At 41.8% G+C, this 20,693-nt stretch overlaps 1 protein-coding gene across 2 annotated transcripts in view; it reads left to right on the top strand.

The window, feature by feature from the left end:
• The first annotated feature begins 204 nt into the window (after nucleotides 1–204).
• Nucleotides 205–20,693, top strand: part of tmem135 (transmembrane protein 135) — a 406,938-nt gene continuing 386,449 nt past the window's right edge. For both annotated transcript variants that reach the window (XM_078221876.1, XM_078221875.1), the window contains exons 1-3: nucleotides 205–372; nucleotides 8,851–8,978; nucleotides 11,699–11,791. In XM_078221876.1, the coding sequence (XP_078078002.1) occupies nucleotides 232–372; nucleotides 8,851–8,978; nucleotides 11,699–11,791 (362 nt within the window). In that variant the 5' untranslated portion in view covers nucleotides 205–231. The remainder of the gene's footprint in view (nucleotides 373–8,850; nucleotides 8,979–11,698; nucleotides 11,792–20,693) is intronic.

Raw genomic sequence — 20,693 nt, 5'->3', positions numbered from 1 at the left:
AAGAGGGAATTCCTGGGAATTCCCAGTATATCTTCATCTAGTCTGAAAAAAAAGATATTTCGCTACTACTGTTTCCTGTCACTCAGCCAACTTGGTTTCCATGCTGCCACTATCCACCCCCAGGCAGCTCAATCTTCCAGCCTCAGCTCTCCCTTTTGACCGGGAGTAACCCCCGCCAGCGGAGCTGACCTTTGCCCTGCTCGCCGTAGCGTTGGCGGCCCCGTCATCACTATGGCTGCCTTCAGTAAGAGTATCCCGCACGGCTGCTATGAGATTGGGCACACATGGAGCACCTCCTGCACCATGTCCGCCTTCCAAGTCACTGTCGGAGCTTTCCAAGAGTCGCTGAAAATCTATGCGCCCCTGTACATCGTGAGTACGGCTGCACTGTGCGAGGGAGCGGGCGGAAGGCTGCGGGGGAGGCCTGGTCGCTGTAAAAGGAAACACATCCCGGAGGTGGTGGGAAAGGACTGGGAAGCTTATTTTATATATTAAAAAAAATACCCGGCCCCACTTGTATATTTTAACAAACTCTCCCAGCTCTCCACTGAACCCACAGTACAAACTGGCCTGTCGGTTGAAAAAAAGAAAGCGCCGATTTCGAAAAATTAAACCGCGACAAATATTTCATACTTGGTTCAGAGCAATGTATTGCGTGAATAGCTGGTAGCAATAACATTGCCGTAGGAGAGATGACCTTTTACTAGTGCTGTACAACCTGTTCATTGAAGATTAGCCAATATAATCTTGTTCCTATATATAGTACTCTTTTTGTTCTGTGAAGCTGTTCATTGCTTCTTAAGTATTTAATCCAAAGCTGGCGTTAGCAGGTGGAAAGAGGATACGTAACTGGATGTGTACTGTTTTCTGTAATATTGCTGTTTTCTGTGAAAGTAACGCGAACAGTAAATATGTAAGGATCGTGGACACTGGGAAATGCACTGTTGTGTAGTAGTTGTTTATTTGTGGGCTATTTTGTTTTGGCAGTTAATAGTTAAAACAATCGCAACTTTGCTTATTCCTAATAATGTAAGCACTTTTGCAGTGTATGAGCATGTTACTTATGCAAAGTGTCAATAGTGTTACTGTTTTATGTTTCAGTGCTTAAACAGTGCTTTATTTTTAGTCTGCTTCTATTTTGGGTGTTTCAGTATTCTAAGCTGGGTCATTTGTGGTTCACTGTTAATGACAGTGAATCCAGTAGAGGATCCTTTGGAGCCTTTAATGGAATATTGTACCTGGCATCATTTTTTGGAATATTGTACCTGGCATCATTTTTTGGAATATTGTACCTGGCATCATTTTTTGGAATATTGTACCTGGCATCATTTTTTAGCAAACAAGTGTACAGATTAATTCAAAATGACGTTTAAATAATGCAGGCCATTATTTTCCAGCTAACTTTCTCATAGAATCCCTACAGTGCAGATGGAGGCCATTCGGCCCTTCAAGCCTGCACCGACAACAATCCTATCCAGACCCTATCCCCATAACCCCATGTATTTACCCTGCCAATCCCCTGACACTAAGAGGCAATTTAGTGTGGCCAATCAACCTAACCTGCACATCTTGTATTAAATGCTTCAGGATTCAATCTGTTTCTTGGTTCTTGTATTGGCTCTTTTTTTAAAAATTCATTTTTCAGGATGTGGGTGTTGGCAAGGCTGATATTTATTGCCCTTCCCTTGCTGCCCTTGAAGGTAGTGGTGGGGTCCCTTTTTGAACTGCTGCAGCCTGTGCGGTCAAGGTGCGATCTGTTAGGTAGAGATTTCCAAGATTTTGAACCAGTGATGATTAAAAGAAGAGCAATTTATTTCCAAAGCAGGATGATGTGTCTCTTTCAGGGGAATTTGCAGGTGCTGATATATCCATACATATGCTGCGATTGACCTTCCAGGGTTTGGGGAGATGCAGCCAATAAAGTCTTTGTGCAGGATATACCACAGAAGTCTGCAACGAAACAAGTATTGGAGGGAGTGGATGCTTAGGATAGTGGATGACATTCTGATCAGGTGGACTGGATGGTGTCAAGACACAGCTGCATCCATCCAGGCAGGTTGACAGTAATTACACTGCACTCATGATTTGTGCCTTGTAGGATATGGAGAGGCTTTGGGAAGTCAGGAGGTGATGTTTACCAGAATATCTGTTCTTTCATTCCACTGATTCCTTGACCATTGCAGATAATAATCATTAGTCAAACAGCTAATGTGGAAGTTCTGAGGCTTCAAACAACAGTGGCTGGAAAACATTACCTATAGACCACGTAGCTGAACATATACCCATATATCCAGGGCTTTGTACCTTTCTTGTTGGGGTGTAGTGAGTGGCAAGCAGTTGCTGCAGAAGTTTTGTTGCTCCTACTGGTAGAATTGCCATTCAGTTCATACTGTAGAAAGGTGCGTGCTGACAATGCACTTACAACAATTGTCAGTTCAGCTAGTTTGTGTTTAGGAGGAGTTCTGTGTAGCTGAGACTACTGCACTTTCAGTAAGTAATGATTTTAGGACTATAGATGGGGGAGGGGGGAACACAATGGGGTCAAATTGGCAATATAAATTAGAACTGCTGACAGTTGCTGTGCTAGGTAGGTTCATGACCATTTTGCTATCTTGCCTAATTGATGAAATCATGAGTAAATCTACGATGGAGATGGGAATCAACCTATCTGTTAATCAAAATGGTTGGAATATCCTAGTTAGAACGAGAACAAGAAACTTATTGTGTTGGGAAAGTTTACAGTTATAGTTTATTCAATTCCTGAAGTAAAAGAAATAACTTCCATTTATATAGTGCCCTTGACAATCTCGGGTGTCGCAAAGGACTTTAGTCAATGCTATAGAGAAGGAAAACACCACCAAAAAGATCCCAGGAACAAAAATGAGAGACATCATCAGAAAACCTGTCTTTTTATTGATTTTGATTGAAGAATAAATATTGTCCATGACATGGGAGTTTTCTCTCCAGCATAAAAGTCTGGAGTCTGGTAAAAGGACAGTTGCTTAGTGGGAGAGGGGAACAGTGGCTCCCAATTCATCCTGTCCGTGCCCCTCAATCTTGTATACCTCAATTAGGTCACCCCTCAGTCTCCTCTGCTGTATCAAAAACAACTCAAATTGATCCAAACTCTCTTCATAACTTAAATGTCCCATCCCAGGCAACATCCTGGTGAATCTACTCTGCACCCCCTCGAGTGCAATCACATTCTTCCTATAATGTGGTGACTAGACTGCACGCAGTACTCCAGCTGTGGCCTCACCAAAGTTCTATACAACTCCAACATGACCTCCCTGTTGTTGTAACCTATGCTTCGATCGATAAAGGCAAACGTCCCATATACCATTTTCTCCACCCCACTAACATGTCCTTCTGCCTTCAGAGACCTATGGACAAACATGCCAAGGTCCATTTTTCCTCCAACTTCGTAGTATCATGCCATTCATTGAATACTTCCTTGTCAAATTACTCCTCCCAAAGTGTATCACCTCACACTTTTCAGGGTTAAATTCCATCTGCCACTTATCTGCCCATTTGACCATCCTGTCTGTACCTTCCTGTGGCCCAAGGCACCCAACCTCACTGTTAACCACCTGGCCAATCTTTGTGATATCTGCAAACTTTCTAATCTTACCCCCCACGTTGTCATCTATGCCATTTATCTAAATGACGAATAATAGGGGACCTAGCATTGATCCCTGTAGTCTGCCATTGAACACTGGCTTCCAGTCACTAAAACAGCCTTCTGACATTACCTTCTGTCTCCTACAACTCCGACAATTTTGAATCCACTTTATTAAATTATCCTGTACCCCATATGCATTTACCTTTTTTACAAGTCTTCCATGTGGGAGAACTCCCACTTGCCTGATGGAGGAGCAGCGCACCGAAAGCTAGTGGCTTTTGCTACCAAATAAACCTGTTGGACTTTAACCTGGTGTTGTGAGACTTCTTACTAAGATGAATGGCAGAGCAAAGTGTGCAGAGGACGCTGAAAGTCTGCAAAGGGATATAGATAGTCTAAATGAGTGGGCAAAGGTCTGGCAGATGGAATACAATGTTGGTGAATGTGAGGTCATCCATTTTGGGAGGAATAACAGCAAAATGGACTATTAATTAAATTTGATTTGATTCATTATTGTCATGTATTAACATACAGTGAAAAGTATTGTTTCTTGTGTGCTATATAGACAAAGCATACTGTTCATAGAGAAGGAACCGAGAGAGTGCAGAATGTAGTGTTACAGTCATAGCTATGGTGTAGAAAAAGATCAATTTAATGCAAGATGAGCCCATTTAAAAGTCCCAGCAGGGAAGAAGCTGTTCTTGAGTCGGTTGGTACGTGACCTCCGACTTTTGTATCTTTTTCCCGATGGAAGAAGGTGGAAGAGAGAATGTCCAGGGTGCGTGGGGTCTTTAATTATGCTGGCTGCTTTGCCGAGGCAGCGGGAAGTGTAGACAGAGTCAATGGATGGGAGGCTTGTTTGCGTGATGGATTGGGCTACATTCACGACCTTTTGTAGTTCCTTGCGCTATTGGGCAGAGCAGGAGCCATACCAAGCTGTGATGTAACCAGTAAGAATGCTTTCTCTGGTGTATCTGTAAAAGTTGGTGAGAGTTAATTGACATGCCAAATTTCCTTAGTCTTCTGAGAAAGTAAAGGCGTTGGTGGGCTTTCCTAACTATAGTGTTGGCATGGGGGGACCACGACAGGTGATCTGGATACCTAAAAACTTGAAGCTCTCGACCCTTTCTACTTCTTTGGTTAAAAAATTGCAGCATGCTGCTGTGCAGAGGAACCTGGGTGTCCTTGTGCATGAATCTCAAAACATTGGTATGCAGGTGCAGCAGGTAATTAAGACAATAGAATTTTGTCCTTCATTGCTAGAGGGATGGAGTTTAAAAAACAGGGAGCTAATGTTGCAGCTGTATAAGGTGCTGATGAGGCCACCTCGAGTACTGTGTGCAGTTTTGGTCTCCTTACTTGAGAAAGGACATGCTGACACTGGAGCGGAAGCAGAGGAGATTCACTAGGTTGATTCTGGAATTGAGAGGGTTGACTTGTGAGGAGAGACTGAGTAGACTGGGGCTATACTCATTGGAATTCAGAAGAATGAGGGGATATCTTATAGAAACATATAAGATTATGAAGGGAACAAATAAGATAGAAGCAGGGAAGTTGTTTCCACTGGCAGGTGAAACTAGAACTAGGGGGCATAGCCTCAAAATAAGGGGGAGCAGATTTAGGACTGAGTTGAGGTGGAACTTCTTCACCCAAAGGGTTGTGAATCTGTGGAATTCCCTGCCCAGTGAAGCAGTTGAGGCGACCTCATTGAATGTTTTTAAGGCAAGGATAGATAAATTTTTGAACAGTAAAGGAATTAAGGGTTATGGTGAGCAGGTGTGTAAGTGAAGCTGAGTCCACGCAAAGATCAGCCTTGATCTTATTGAATGGTGGAGCAGGCTCGAGGGGCCAGATGGCCTACTCCTGCTCTTAGTTCTGATGTTCTTAACTGTTCTCCAGTCCTCTGGCAACTACCCACGGCCAAAGAGGAATTAAAAATGTGGGTCAAATTGAATGTTGTAGGCTAAAGAGGCTGAATAGCCGATTCCTGCTCGTATTCTGATGTTCTTATGTATCCTGAAAAGTAAATTTGAATAATTATGCTTTAAAAAAAATTCTGTTTTAATATCAAGTGCCTCTGTTAATAGTCAACCTGGTCAATGCAGTATATAATCAATAATAAAATGTAACATCATTAAAAATTTCATTGAGGGTTGGAGGGAAAGCCAATATCTCAGTCATTTTGTTGGTAACTATTTTGCAGTTCTGTTACAGGAAAGATGTCCTATATCACTCAAAATTCTAATGTCATAGGAGTCTTGTGAGGAAAATCACATGGACAGCAAAATACATTGCCAGGTTGCCCTGAGAAGCTCAGAACAATGAGTTATTATGCCATTTAGATTAGAAAAATGCCACATTTGTTCCTCATTCTGTGCACAATTAGCTCCCTTCAGCTGAGGCAGAAATTGTGCCTCGACAATGCACAAACTACAGTTGAGTTAAATTTTGTTTATTAGCTTCACAATGCTTACTTTAATACTGCAATGAAGTTACTGTGAAAATTCCCTAGTCGCCACCCTCCGGCGCCTGTTCGGGTACAGTGAAGGAGAATTTAGCATGGCCAATGCACCTAACCGGCACGCCTTTCAGACTGTGGGAGGAAACCGGAGCACCCGGAGGAAAGTTGGATATGAGGATGGGAGAAACTCTACTTTGTAGAACTCCTGTTCGTAACTTCTAGCACAGCACAGGAGGTGGCGATTTGATCCATTTGAGCTGCACCAGATCTCTGTCAAATATTCATTCTAATCCTTCCTATGTCATGACTTGCATTATAAACCACAATTGACTTTTCCCATTCCATCTTCAAAATCATTTGTATTCACACCATTAAATCTTTGACACTGGGGCATGGAAGGAAACATAATATGAACGTCCCTAAACTAAGGACTACCCCATTATTACTGCATTTCTATATTTCATTCTGACCAGCCATCAAATTAGTTCCAGATACCTACCCTTTTCCTATATCCTTTGACATTTCTCTTTTTCAAATTCTTAAAAGAATTGTTTAAATAGCATCTTTCATGTCCTTAAGATCACCAAAAGCATTTTGCAGCCAATGAACTATTTATGATATGTACACATTGTTGTTTTGTAGGCAAATGAGCAGTCAGTTTGCACACAAGGCCTCACAAACAACAATGATGCCTTTTGGAAATCCAAGTACATAATATCGATGAGAGGAAGGTCTTTTATGCAGAGCGGAAATAATCTTGAACTCACCTGTGAGGGTAGTAGACCAATTGATTCAGAAGTAAATTGAATAGACACTTGAGGGAAATAAACTTTGCTATGTGGAGAAAGCAAGGGGAATGGGACTGACTGGTTAGTTACGGAGAGTTGGTATGGATTTGATGGGCCAATTGGTCGTCTTCTGTGCAGTAATGACTATGACATTATATCATGGCATATATTGTATATTAAAGCATTAGGATAACATAAAGGAACAAAGAATCGTTAATAAAGTGACAGTATTTTTAAGTGAGGAGTCTCTTTAGGTTGTTTTTCTTCCATCATTTTTTCCTCAACTTTTAGCTTCTGGTTCCAATGGAAGGATGAAAACTGTGTAACTTGCAGTGTCCTAACCTCAGCAGAGCTAGAACAGAAGTATGTTGTGGGAAAGATTCTATCGTCGAAAACCTCAGACTTCGTCTGCGATTGGGATTCTCTGGTGGCCCTGCAGTGAATGGAGTTTTGGCTGAGTGCCGGATTCTCCATTCTCACTGGCAGTGGGGGTGGCCATAGGTGTCATCGGAGAATCCCGCTTAATATGTATGATCATATGAATCCTTTAACGTTGTTAGTTTTTTTTATTATCGTAGATGAGCAGATAAAAGCTCAGTCAAATGAGGCATTAATATTCTTGCAGAATCAATATTTTTAATAGCTCAAATCCCTTTGTAACATTTGCAACCAGGCATTTGGGTTTATATGAGCACTGCCAGGTGATTCATTTTGTTTAAGTCTCCAGTATTGAGTGGTTCCTTTTTTCACTTTCTTCTTTCACAGGATGTGGACTTTGTTGGCTAGGCCAGCATATATTGCCCATCCCTAACTGTCCTTGAGAATGTGGTGGTGAGCTGCTATCTGAACTGCTTTTAGAAAGGTACCTTTCCATAGAATCTCTACAGTGCAGAAGGAGGCCATTTGGTCCATCGAGCCTGCGCCAACAACAATCCAACCCAGGCCCGATCCCTGTAACCCCACATATTTAGCCTACTAATCCCCCTGACACTAAGGGGCAATTTAGCATGTCCGATGCACCTAATCCGCACATCTTTGGAGGGTAGGAGGAAACCCACGCAGACATGGGGAGAACGTGCAAACACCATACAGACAGTGAGCGAAGGCCAGAATTGAACCTGGATCCCTGGCACTGAGAGGCAGCAGTGCTAACCACTGCTGCAGTCCATGTGTAGGTATACCCACAATGTTGTTAGGAAGGGCGATCCTGTGTTTGACCCAGGGACAGTGAAGCAAAAGTGATTCAAGTTCCAAGTGAGGATGGTGTGTGACTTGCAGGAGAACTTGCAGGTGGTGGTGTTCCCATGTATCTGCTGCCCTTGTCCTTCTACATGGCTAAAGTGCAATCATGTGTGTCGAAGTGGATGGGCTATTGCTTGTCCATTCTTGTGTAACTTACCAAAAATAGTTATTTTAAGACTTATTTAATTTACAAAACATTTCTTCTGAACTTGCCAAAAAAAAATTGCCCCTTAGAATCCTGAGATGTGTAGGTTTGAGGGATTAGAGGGTAAATATGTAGGGATATGGGGGTAGGGTCTGGGTGGGATTGTGGTCGGTGCAGACTCGATGGGCCGAATGGCCTCCTTCTGCACTAGGGTTTCTATGATTCTATAACTTGGATTTGGGTTTTTTGGCTGGTTGAATTGCTCTAACAAGTCAGTCAATGCTGATTGCTCAAGCATACTGCTGGCTTTAATCTTTTGTTCACAAACTACAACACAGACCCTTAACTTTGGGAGATTAACAGCAAGGCACCAGTTATATTTTTAGATTGAACTATTTTTCATTTGTTTTTGACATGTTTTTATAAACATCTTTGTTACAGATAGGGATAAAACTTTGCAAACCAGGAAGATGTACAACTGTGAAGGCCAAACAATGTATCAATAAAGCAATTGGATATAGCAATATTGGATGCACCTTATTCTCAACTTCTGTCAATTTTTAAAATATAAATCATACTATGTTTGTTTTAGATTGCAGCCATTCTTCGACGGCGGAAGTTAGACTACTACATTCACAAACTGCTTCCAGAGATTCTCCAGTCGACATCATTCCTTACTGCAAATGGTGGCTTCTATATTATGTTTTTCTGTATCCTCAGGTGAGGGATTTACTAACTTACAAGTAGCATTGATTTTTTTAGATCTGTATTGAAATTGTCGCAAGCTTTATTCAGGTGCTTGACTATACCTTCACATATTCAATCAATTATAGGGAATTGCAGCATTTAAGGCTCTAATTTGACAATAGGCGACAAATAGCGCCTCTCAAATTTGTCGGAAATGTGATAAATGGACTGTTTTGTGTGAGCATTTCACTAGGCTGATTGCTATTTAACTTTCATGACCTACATTCTCTGCCACCTTTGAAATTAGAAACAATGCCGTTCAAACTAAACATGTGAAGTTAATTTTGATTTCAGTGGCTGTGTTTGTTGGTTTTGGCTTACTCAAGTGTAAAAATACAAGGGGAGTGACTGGTATTTAGATATTACCAGTACTTCTGATTATCTCAGTTTTTCCCCAATGTTCTGAATGTAAGAAAAGGTACCAAATACCACACTGCTTACAAATGTGATGTCTTGATTATATGTTGGCCATTTAGTTGAAATTTAACCATTTGTAGTAAGTCTGATTTTAGAAAGAAAAATGAGATAGAAGAGAAATTAAAATCACTGGCTCAAATATCAATGTTGATGTAATAAAACCCTGTCCCCCACCTACCCCACCCCCTGGCGTGCCTGCATGCATGGTGTGCCTACATGAGTACCCCTCTGCCCTAGTGGTTCTGCCTTGTCCCCCTGCCCTCCTCTTTTTCACCATCCCAGCCCCTCTTGAGGGCTGAATCCACACTGTGCCATCCCCTCTTCTGGACTGCACGAGCCTTGCCCTGACCCTTGATCCGTGGCCCACACTTGCCCTGCCCCAATCCCAGTGGCACATGCTCTCCCTTCTCCACCCCTGCCCACCACATGTGTATGCTTTCTTTGCCTTCTTTCCCTTCTCTTGCTCTTGTGCGCGCTCTTTCTCTCCCCCTTGTGTGCATTCTCTCTGCCTACCTACCTCTCTCTCATGCTCTGCCTCTCTCTCTTTCTCTGCCTTGCTTACACATGCATGCTGTCTCTCATGATTGATAACATAGGTAATCTATTCCTAGAGAATATTTTTTCATTTTTCTCTTCTGTAGCAATGCTTCCATTGACTCAGTTGTTGTTGGTAAATAAAATGCTTTAAGTCATGCCTCCTTTATTGTGACGTGGTTGCTAAAGTTAGGGCTGCGGTCGTCAGTGAAGTGCAGGGGCACACAGGTATAGTCTACATTGCAAGTTGCATTTTTCTGTAATATAGTTTGTGTTTATTTGTGACATGTGAAAGGTTCAGTGTTATGCTTCTTAAAGCAAGTATATTCTGACATCTAATTGATCTTAAAATCTGGCTGAGTAATTGTCTCTAATTGACCTTGGGGAAAGCACCGCAATTTGACCTCATGGTCTTGAAGGGATACCAAGTTACCATTATGCGTTCTGCTTTTTTTTAAACAGCACGTACCCTCCGACAATTGTTATTGTGAACTAAAACGTGTGCCCGACTTTTTCTAAGTTCAGTTTACTTAGAGAGGTGTAGTTGTTCTGTTACGCAGCTTGCGAATAATACATTTAAATGAAGCGAGCCTTCAGCTAACATGGAGATTAGACTTTTTTAAAAGTCTTTCTCCACACTGCCCTCCCTCTTTTCCCTCTCACCAAAGGTGCTGATTTAAGCTGCAATACGTTAGCTCAATGAGTGCTTGATGCACTTTTGTACCTTGTGGTCATTTTTTTATGTCTGAACTTGATAGCAAATATCAGCAGGATCAGGAGATAGAATCAGGCTGGCCACTAGGCCTTTATGGCAATATAGTCTGCCGATGACTATTGTCCAGGTTTGTTAGTGAAGAATGATCCCTTGAGCGAGTTGCAGAAAGACTCCCAGTTTCCTTGGAACCATTACCATAGTATGAATGACTATTCTCAAGAATTGAGAAGTGTTCATAAGGTTAGGAAAAATATTTAGGCCAATTAAAAATGAGTAATTAAAAAATAACTGGATTACTTCGAAGAATAGTTTGTTTTCCACCTTGATTTTTCCTATATTTTGATGCTAATTGCAGAATAGAATATGGAATACAATGGTTTTGTATGAGTTGCTGTAAAATTCTAGTGAACAATGCTTTCTCACTCATGGAATTACATGAATGGACCTACAATCAAGTTGCATGTGATGCGTTTTTGGTATATTTTAGTGAGTCATATTGGGGTAGCATGGTGATACAGTGGTTAGCATTGCTGCCTCATAGTATCAGGGACCCAAGTTCAATTCCCGGCTTGGGTCACTGTCTGTGCGGAGTCTGTACGTTCTCCCCGTGTCTGCGTGGGTTTCCTCCGGGTGCCCCAGTTTCCTCCCACAGTCTGAAAGATGTGCTGGTTAGGTGCATTGGCCATGCTAAATTCTACCTCAGTGTATCCAAACAGGCGCTGGAGTGTGGCAACTAGGGGATTTTCACAGTAACTTCATTGCAGCATTAATGTAAGCCTACTTGTGACTAATAAATAAACTTTATTTTAGCATTAAGGATGGGTTGGAGTGCAAGAAATAATGAGTCCCAACCAGTGGAGGTTTTTGGTGAACTTCCAGTTGCAGCGACATAGGAGCTTGCATATGTAGTTCTCCTTAATTTTTATTCAATTCTGCTAATTGGTATTGCAGATGAGTCAAGGTAGAATATCTAACATTGCTGATAAAGCTGGTTTAAGTGTTGTGTTTTGATTTTCACCAAATGTAGGAAACTTCTGGGGAAATTCTACATATGGTCCGCAGGATTTGGTGCTGCTTTGCCTGCTTCCTATTTGGCCATTCTGATTGAGAGGAAAAGCAGGTAAGTTTTTTTCAAAGTTGCTGTCCCTATAAACCAGTGCTTTATGTATAAATTTGTAAAGTGCTTATGACACCTGCACATGTTTGCAGTTTCTTTATTCAAGAATATATTGCAATGGAATTCTGTAATATCAAATAAATAACATTGTTTTGACTCATTGTGTTCATAAAGGGTTAATAAGTCTGTGAAATGGACTATTTGATTTCTTTTGTGTTTTAGATCTATTTGCATAATTGTGTTTCTCTTCCCCCCCCCTCCCCAACACACCCATTCCCCCCCCGCCCAACACACCCATTTCTCCCCCCCCCCGCCAACACACCCATTCCCTCTCCCCCCCCCCCCTTCCCCAACACACCCATTCCCCCCCCCCAACACACCCATTCTCCCCCCCCCCCAACACACCCATTTCTCTTCCCCCCCCCCCCCCCCCCCCAAAACTTCTTGCCAGCTTCCTCTCATCTCCTATCCTGAAGGCTTTTCCTCCTTGCTGAAGTAAAGTTGCTGGTTGCTCTGAAGACTGTATCTCACTCACATGATTTTTGTTGTGTGATTCTTGGTGAATGGCAGCAGATTATTCAGCTGTCAAGGACATCAGCTGAGATTGAGATGCACTTGTAGCAGGGGAAGTTGGAAAACAAAAAGAATTGGGAACTCTTATTTTCCTCTCCCCTCAGTTAGGGGAGCTGAGGCATTTTGTAGTATTCCGATCTCTGCTGGGATCGCAGATAGGAATCCTGAGCTGTGTTGTGTTGCTCTCAGGATAAACTTGCTGAGCCATTGGGGAAGTTTAGTGTAATGTAGATTGAATCCACTACACTTTTCACAGTTTGACACTATCTTGCACTCTTCAATTCAAATGTCTTTTGGGTGGCTTTTTTGCCTAGTGTGCACCCTGCTGTTGTTGTTATCATTACAGGATATTTTGATGATCAGAAAGGTCAGAGTTGTTTAAAGGCATATTGTGTTAAGGTAACGCACATAAAATGGAAATTTTAATCTTTTAATGCTGATCGTGATGTTCCAAAGCACAAGGAACGATCATACAATGACTGCAGGTCAGTTTCAAGTTCACTCAAAGACTTTATAAAGTTACAATGCAGGAAAAAGGAAACGTGGTTATCTTTGCCTGTTTTGCAAGATAAATCACTAATTTTTAAAGAAAACAAAACTCCAATGTTGAATCACAAGGAACAGTTAAAAAAAATAGAATCCAGCACTTAAAACAATTGAGTGGTAACCAAATATGAACTTAAAAAAGGTTTGGTACAGCAGCCTTATAATGCTCTCAGTTTAAGGAGACGACTTTTACATTTGCACTAAAACAACTTCAAATTAGCTCAAAGTTTCAATGCGTGGTGCAATTGGTTTAACCCTTTAAAGCTGTCAGATTCTGGAGAAGGTTGTACACCATGAGTTGTTAAGTTCAATTCGTAAGTTGAAGATATGCCAATAATATACCAATAATTTTTCCAAGATGTTATGAATAGCTTGTTGTATTAAATATTGTATTAAAATATGTACTTCAGAATTATTTGCAGAAATTAAAAGTCTTTTAAAATGTTACTGCTGCTTTGCTTCTTGTCACCTTTCCTGCCCTAATCATTCATAAACACTACTTGTTATGTTTGCTTTACATTACTTTTGTCCCTCATGATTCCCTGTCCATTTTGAAGATGAGATACACATCATTAACACTTGGCCTCTTCTGTAAACCATCTCTGGAGGCTTTTATTTCAGTTTAACTCAATAGAAGTCGGGTTAGCTGGTTATATTAGTACAAGTTATGTAATTGGTGAAATTTCAAGTTTAAAATGTAACATTTTATTTATATTAATTTCTGGGATGTGGGTGTTGCCAGCATTTATAGTCCATTCCTAATTACTCTTGAAAAGGTGGCAATGAGCTGCTTTCTGGAACTGCGTAAGAAGTTTAACAACACCAGGTTAAAGTCCAACAGGTTTATTTGGTAGCAAATGCCACTAGCTTTCAGAGCGCTGCCCCTTCATCAGGTGGAGTGGAGAAATGCTCACAAAAGCATTTCTCCACTCCACCTGACGAAGGGGCAGCGCTCCGAAAGCTAGTGGCATTTGCTACCAAATAAACCTGTTGGATTTTAACCTGGTGTTGTTAAACTTCTTACTGTGTTTACCCCAGTCCAACGCCGGCATCTCCACTTCTTGAACTGCTGCAGTTCCTGTGGTGTAAGTAGGGAGGGAGTTCCAGCATTTTGACCCAGCTGTTAGGGAGGGAGTTCCAGCATTTTGACCCAGCGATAGTGTAGGAATGGTGATATATTTCCAAGTCAGGATAGTGTGTGACTTGATGAGGAACTTCCAGGTGTTCCCATTTACCTGCTGCCCATGTCCTTCTAGATGGTAGCGGTCGTGTGTTTGCAAGGTGCAGTTTAAAGAGGATAATTGAGTTCCTGCAGTGCATCTTGAAGATGGTACACATTGCTACCACTGTCCATTGCTGGTGGGGGGAGTGAATGTTTGTGGAAGGGGTGCCAATCAAGCGGGTTGCTTTATCCTGGATGGTATTGAGCTTTTTGAGTGTTATTGGAGCTGTACTCATCCAGGCAAGTGGAACGTATTCCATTAGAGTCCTGACTTGTGCCTTGTAGATGGTGGACAGGCTTTGGGGAGCCAAGAGGTGAGTTACTGCAGGAATCCGAGCAAATGACCTCTTGTAGCCACAATTATATCGCTAGTCCAGTTCAGTTTCTGGTCAATGGTAACCCCCAAGATGTTGTTATTGGGGGATTCTGCGTTAGTAGTGACATTGAATGTCGAAGGGCAGTGGTTAGATTTTCTCTTGTTGGAGATGGCCATTGTCCGACACTTGTGTGGAGTGAATTTTACTTGGCACTTGTCAACCCAAGTCTGGACGTTGTCCAGGTCACATTGGATTTAGACATGGACTGCTTCTGTATCTGAGGAGTCTTGAATGGTGCTGAACATTGTGCAATCATCAGTGAACATCCCTACATCTAATCTTATAGAAACATGGAAAATAGAAGCAGGAGTAGGCCATTTGGCCCTTCGAGCCTGCTCTGCCCTTCATTTTGATCATGGCTGATCATCAATATTCTGATCCTGTCTCCACACCGCTCCCTGCCCCACCCCCCCCACTCCGCCCCTTCCTCCCAATATCCCTTGATCTCTTTAGACCCAAGAGCTATATCTAATCTCTTTTTGAAATCACAAAATATTTTGGCCTCAACTACATTCTGTGGTAGTGAATTCCACAGATTCACCACTTTCTGGGTAAAGAAATTTCTCTTCATTTCAGTCCGAAAAGATTTACCCTTTATCCTCAAACAATGATTCCCTTGTTTTGGATTCCTGCACCATTGGGAACGTTCTTTCTGAATCTACCTGTCTAATCCTGTTAGAATTTTCTAAGTTTCTATAAGATCCCCTCTCACTCTTCCACATTCCAGTCAATATAATCCTAACCGACTTAGTCTCTCTTCATCTGACAGACCTGCCACCCAGGAATCAGCTTGGTAAACTTTCGCTATACTCCCTCTATAGCAAGGGCATCCTTCCTCAGGACACCAAAACTGCACACGATACTCCACGTGTGGCCTCACCAACGTCCTATACAATAACAGTAAAACATCCATAGTTTTATACTCGCATTCCTTCGCGATGAACGCCAACATACCATTTGCCTTCTTTACTGCTTTGCTGTATCTGCGCACTTTCAGGGACTGATGCACGAGGACACAAGGTCTCGGTGAGTATCCACCTCTCAAATAATAATTTGCCTTCCTATTATTGCTACCGAAGTGGATTACCTCATATAAGTAAAGTTTATTTATTAGTGTCACAAGTTGGCTTACATTAATACTGCAATGAAGTTACCGTGAAAATCCCTTAGTCGCCACACTCCAGTGCCTGTTCAGGTACACTGAGGGAGAATTTAGCATGGCCAGTGCATATGATGGAGGAAGGCCATTGATGAGGCAGCTGAAGGTGTTTAGATTTAGGACACTACCCTGAGGAACTCCTGCAGTGATGTCCTGGAACTGAGATGATTGACTTCTAACAACCAAAATCCATCTTCCTTTGTGCCTGGTATGATTCCAACCTGCGGAGGGTTTTCCCTTGATTCCAGTTTTGCTCAGGCTCCTTGATGCCACACTCAGTCAAATGCTGCTTTGTTGTCAAGGGCAGTCACTCTCACCTCATTTCTTAACATTCAGCTGTTTTGTATATGTATGAATCAAAGGTGTAATGAGGTGAGGAACTAAATGATCCTGACAGAATGCAAACTGAACATCCTGGAGCAGATTATTGTTAAACAAGTGTCGCCTGATAGCACTGTTGATGACTCCTTCCAACAGTTTACTGATGATCAAGAGAAGACTGAGGAGGTGGTAATTGGTCAGGTTGGATTTGTGTACAGAGCATACTGTGGCAATTTTCCACATTGCCAGGTGAATGCCAGTGTTATAGCTGTAATGGAACAGCTTGGTTAGTGACATGCAAAGTTCAGAGCACATGTTTTCTGTACTATCACTGGAATATTGTCAGGGCCCAAAGCCTTTGCAGTATCCAGTGCCTTTAGCACGTGGAATGGATGGAATTGGCTGAAGACTGGCAGCTGTAATGCTGGAGATCTCTGAAATGCATCAGCCTTATCTTTTGTCTTGCTCAGTTTGGATGCTGGCCTGACTCCCCTATCATTTTGGATGGGAATATTTGTGGAACCTCCTCCTTCAGCGAATCGTTCAATTGTTCACCACCATTCGTGACTGGATGTGGCAGTATTGAGAGTTTAGATTTGATCCGTTGGTTGTGGAATTGCTTAGCTCTGCCTATTATTGCTGCTTATATGCGAGAAGTTCTGATTTGTAGCTTTGTCACCTTGGCCACTAATTTTTCATTATGTCTGGTATTGCTCCTGGCATGTCTATCTGCACTTTTCATTGAACTACAGTTTAGAATTACCCTGGCTTGGTGTTAATGGTCGAGTGGGGCATATGCTGGGCCATAAGGCTACAGATTGTGGTTGAGTACAGTTCTGCTGCTGATGGTCCACAGCACCTCATTGATGCCCAGGCTTGAGTTACTAGGTCTGTTGGCAATCTATCACATTTAGCACGGTGGTTGTGCATGCCACACAACACAATAGTGGGTTTCCTCAATATGAAGACAGGACTTTGTCTCCACAAGGACTGCAGGGTGATTATTCTTGCTGATACTGCCATGGAAAGATTCTTCTGTGGCAGACAGGTTGGTGAGGATGAAGACTTGGCCAGTTTGGTCAGTGGTGGTGCTACATCTTGGTGATTGACTGAAATCCCCCACCCAAAGTACATTTTGTGCCCATGCCACCCTTAGTGCTTCCTTTAAGTGGTGTTCAACATGAAGGAGCACTGACTCATCAGCTGAGGGCACCATACAAGGTAATCAGCAGGAGGCTTCCTTGCCTAGATTTGACCTGATGCCTTGAGACTTCATGTGATCCATTGTCAGTGTTGAGAACTCCTTTTCGATGGTACTCCACTGCACCATCACCTCTGCTGGATCTGTCCTGTCGGTGGGACAGGTCATACCCAGGGATAATGATGGTGGTATCTGGGACATTATCCATAAGATATGATTCCGTGGGCTTGACTATGTCAGGCTTGACTTGCTGTGAGATATCGCTCCAATTTTGGAATACACCCCCCCCAGATGTTAGAAAGAAGCAGTTTGCAGGATTGACAGGGCTAGGCTTACCCTTGTCATTTCAGGTGCCGGGTAATCTGACATGTTTAATTGCCTTTTATTGACTTTGTAATCAACCATGTTGTCTTGGAACTGAAGTCACATGTAGGCCAGACCAGATGAGGAGGGCAGATTTCCCTTCCTTAAAAGGAAACCACATGCATTTCATGGTCATCAGTAGACTTTGGATTCCAGATTTTTATTGAATTCAAATTCCACCATCTTCCTTGGTGGGATTCGAACCTGGGTCCACAGAGCATTATCCTGGGTCCCTGAATTACTTGTCCAGTGACAATACCACAACCTCCACATTTAATCTTGTAAGATAGTAATGAAACTGTTATTGTTTCACTGAATCACAGTTCTGTGCATAAGGAGGCCATTTAGACTGTCATGTCTGCACTACATCATCGAATGAACAATTCTTCCAGTACCTCTTCACCTTCTCATAACCCTGCATATTCTTTAAATTTAAATGCTCTAATGCCCTCATGAATTGTTTGACTAAACTGGCCTCCACCACACCATTGGGCAGTGCATTCATGATCTTAACCACACGCAGTGTTAAGATGTTTATCCTCATGTTTCATTGCTTCATTTACCAATTATCTTAAATCTCCATCCTTTTGTTCTCAATCCTTACACCAGTAGGAACAGTTTTTCCCCTATCTGTCTAGCTCCCTCAAACTTTGAACACCTCTACAAAGTCTCCCCTCAGTTTTTTCTTCTCTGGGAAATCAGTCCCAACTCCATGTAACTTAAGTTCCTCATCCCTGAAATAATGACTCTGAAGAAGAACCACAAGGACTCCAAATGTTAACTCTGTTTTTGTCTCCACAGATGCTGCCAGACCTGTTGAGATTTTGCAGCATTTTCTGTTTTTATTCCTCATCCTTGGAACCATTCTTGTGAATCTTTTCTGTACTCTCCCTAATGTCATCACATCTTTCCTAAAGTATGGCATCCAGAACTGGTTGCGATACTCCAGTTGAGGCCGAACTAGTTTGTCATACAAGTTTAATATAACTTCCTTGTTGTTGTACTCTCTGCCCCTATTATTCCAGTCCAGAATACGGTATGCTTTATTAATTGCTCTCAACCTGTACTGCCACCTTCAAAAATTTGTGCACATATGCACCTAGGTTCCTCTGCTCCTGCACCCCTTTAGAATTTTACCTCTAATTTTATATTGTCTCTCCACCTTCTTCCTACCAAAATAATCACTTTGCACTTCTCTGCATTGACTTTCATCTGCCACTGGTCTGCCCATTCTGCCAATTTATTTATATCCTTTTGAAGTTCTACACTATCCGCCTCACAGTTCACGTTGTGCCTGAATTTCATATCATCTGCAAATTTTGAAATTGTGCCCTGTACACCAAGATCATAAATATTGAACAGGAAAACCAAGAGTCCCAACACTGACCCCTGGAAAACTCCACAATAAGCCTTCCTCCAGTCTGAAAAGCAGCCATTAACCAATACTCTGTTTCTTATCACTCAGTCAACTTTGTATCCATGTTGCTCCTGTCCCTTTTGTTCCAGGGGCTATAACTTTGCTCACTGGCCTGTTCGGCAGCATTGTTTAAAATGTGTTTTTGGAAGTCTGTGTGCACCACATAAACACCTGCACTCTCACCAACTTTCTATTATCTCGTCAAAAAACTCCAGGAAGTTAGTTAAATTTGTTTTACCCTTAAAGTCATGCTGCCATTAATTAATTAACCCTTACTGGACCAAGTGATTCTTAATTTTGCCTCAAATTATTGTTTTCAGAAGTTTTTCCACCACTGAAATTAAACTGGCCTATAATTGATGAGCCATCTTGGTGATTGAGGGGCCCTCGAACTCATGTCCATGATATCTTTGCCAATCTCTCCTTGGCTCCAACCTATCACTGACTTTCCATTCTGCCCCACCCCCCTCCAAATATATAATTCATCACATTTCTATCCCTTTTTAGTTCTGTAGAAGGATTCAAAATGTTCAGTGTGTTTCTCTCTCCACAGTTGCTACCAGACTTGCTGAGTTAATCCAGCACTTTTTCAGTATTTTGGATACGGTGTTTGTGGAAACTCGTTGATGTTGCATGTGCAAAGTGCAGTGACATGTTTCACTCATCAAAATAGTACTCGTAATTAGTTGTTGGGAATGATGGGAGAAATGGGAGCTTGCATTGCCTTTTTTAAAAAGGAGAAACACTCCTAATTATTGGTTTTAATTATTTACAGAACAACCATTATCAGGAGGGCGGGACACAGGAAATGTTTTATGACACTTTAGCCTGCAGACACTAATTTGTTCTTAAAGTGCATATTTTGGGGAAGAAAAGACATGGAAGCTGTTGACTCTTAATTTCTGCCTAGTTCTGTAGTGGCTATGTTTTTAATTCAAATTTTGAAGAATAGGACATAAGTTTGACTGGAAATCGATTCTACCGAGCTTGATTGGAGTGGAGAACCTTGCAGCGGCATCAGGAATAAAATAAAAGGCCCATAGAAATACAGAGTTGGTCTATATCCAACAAGTTAACTGATCACTCCTCCCTTCTAATGACTCGATTGTGCACTTCCAAGCATTTTCTATGTTTTATAATTTCTAACTTCCAGCTTTTATGGTCCCCACTCCTTTTTATCCCCAAGGGATATATTTGTGGCCAAGGAAACATATGGTGGAAAGGGAGGAAGGGGTTCAGGGTGGAGGAGTTGCAAAAGCTCCTGGAATTTAAAACTCCCGATCAGTTGGCTATGTATAGATGCTTAAATGTGTCTATGGAATGATGCAATAACATGTGGTCTGAATGGAGGATGCAACTCACCAGTGAGCCAAACTAAATGGAAAGTCCAGAATTTATCGTCTTACAAGCTTCAAATCTCTTATTGGATTTAACTAGCACCGATGAGCTGTATTTTAATCCACAATTGCCCAGTTTGCTTAGCAAAAAATCTCTGTTCAAAGTGTGTTCCTTTTTAAGAAATAATTATTTTTATGTCATTTAAAAACAGATTAGATTATCATGCAGAAATGACAAAAAGGCACTAGAAAATTTTAAATATTTTCTAAAGATGACCTATATTATGAACTTGCAAAAAATGGTGGACAGGAAAAGACCAACCAGTCCATCAGTCCTGTCCAAATTTGATGTCTTGCGAACCACAATACATAGAGTCCACATGTGGAAG

Source organism: Mustelus asterias, chromosome 10 (genome assembly GCF_964213995.1).
Source record: "Mustelus asterias chromosome 10, sMusAst1.hap1.1, whole genome shotgun sequence".
NCBI classification, from domain to species: Eukaryota; Metazoa; Chordata; class Chondrichthyes; order Carcharhiniformes; family Triakidae; genus Mustelus; species Mustelus asterias.
The sequence above is the reverse complement of the archived record's forward strand: the minus strand, read 5'-3'. Positions and strand labels throughout refer to the sequence as shown.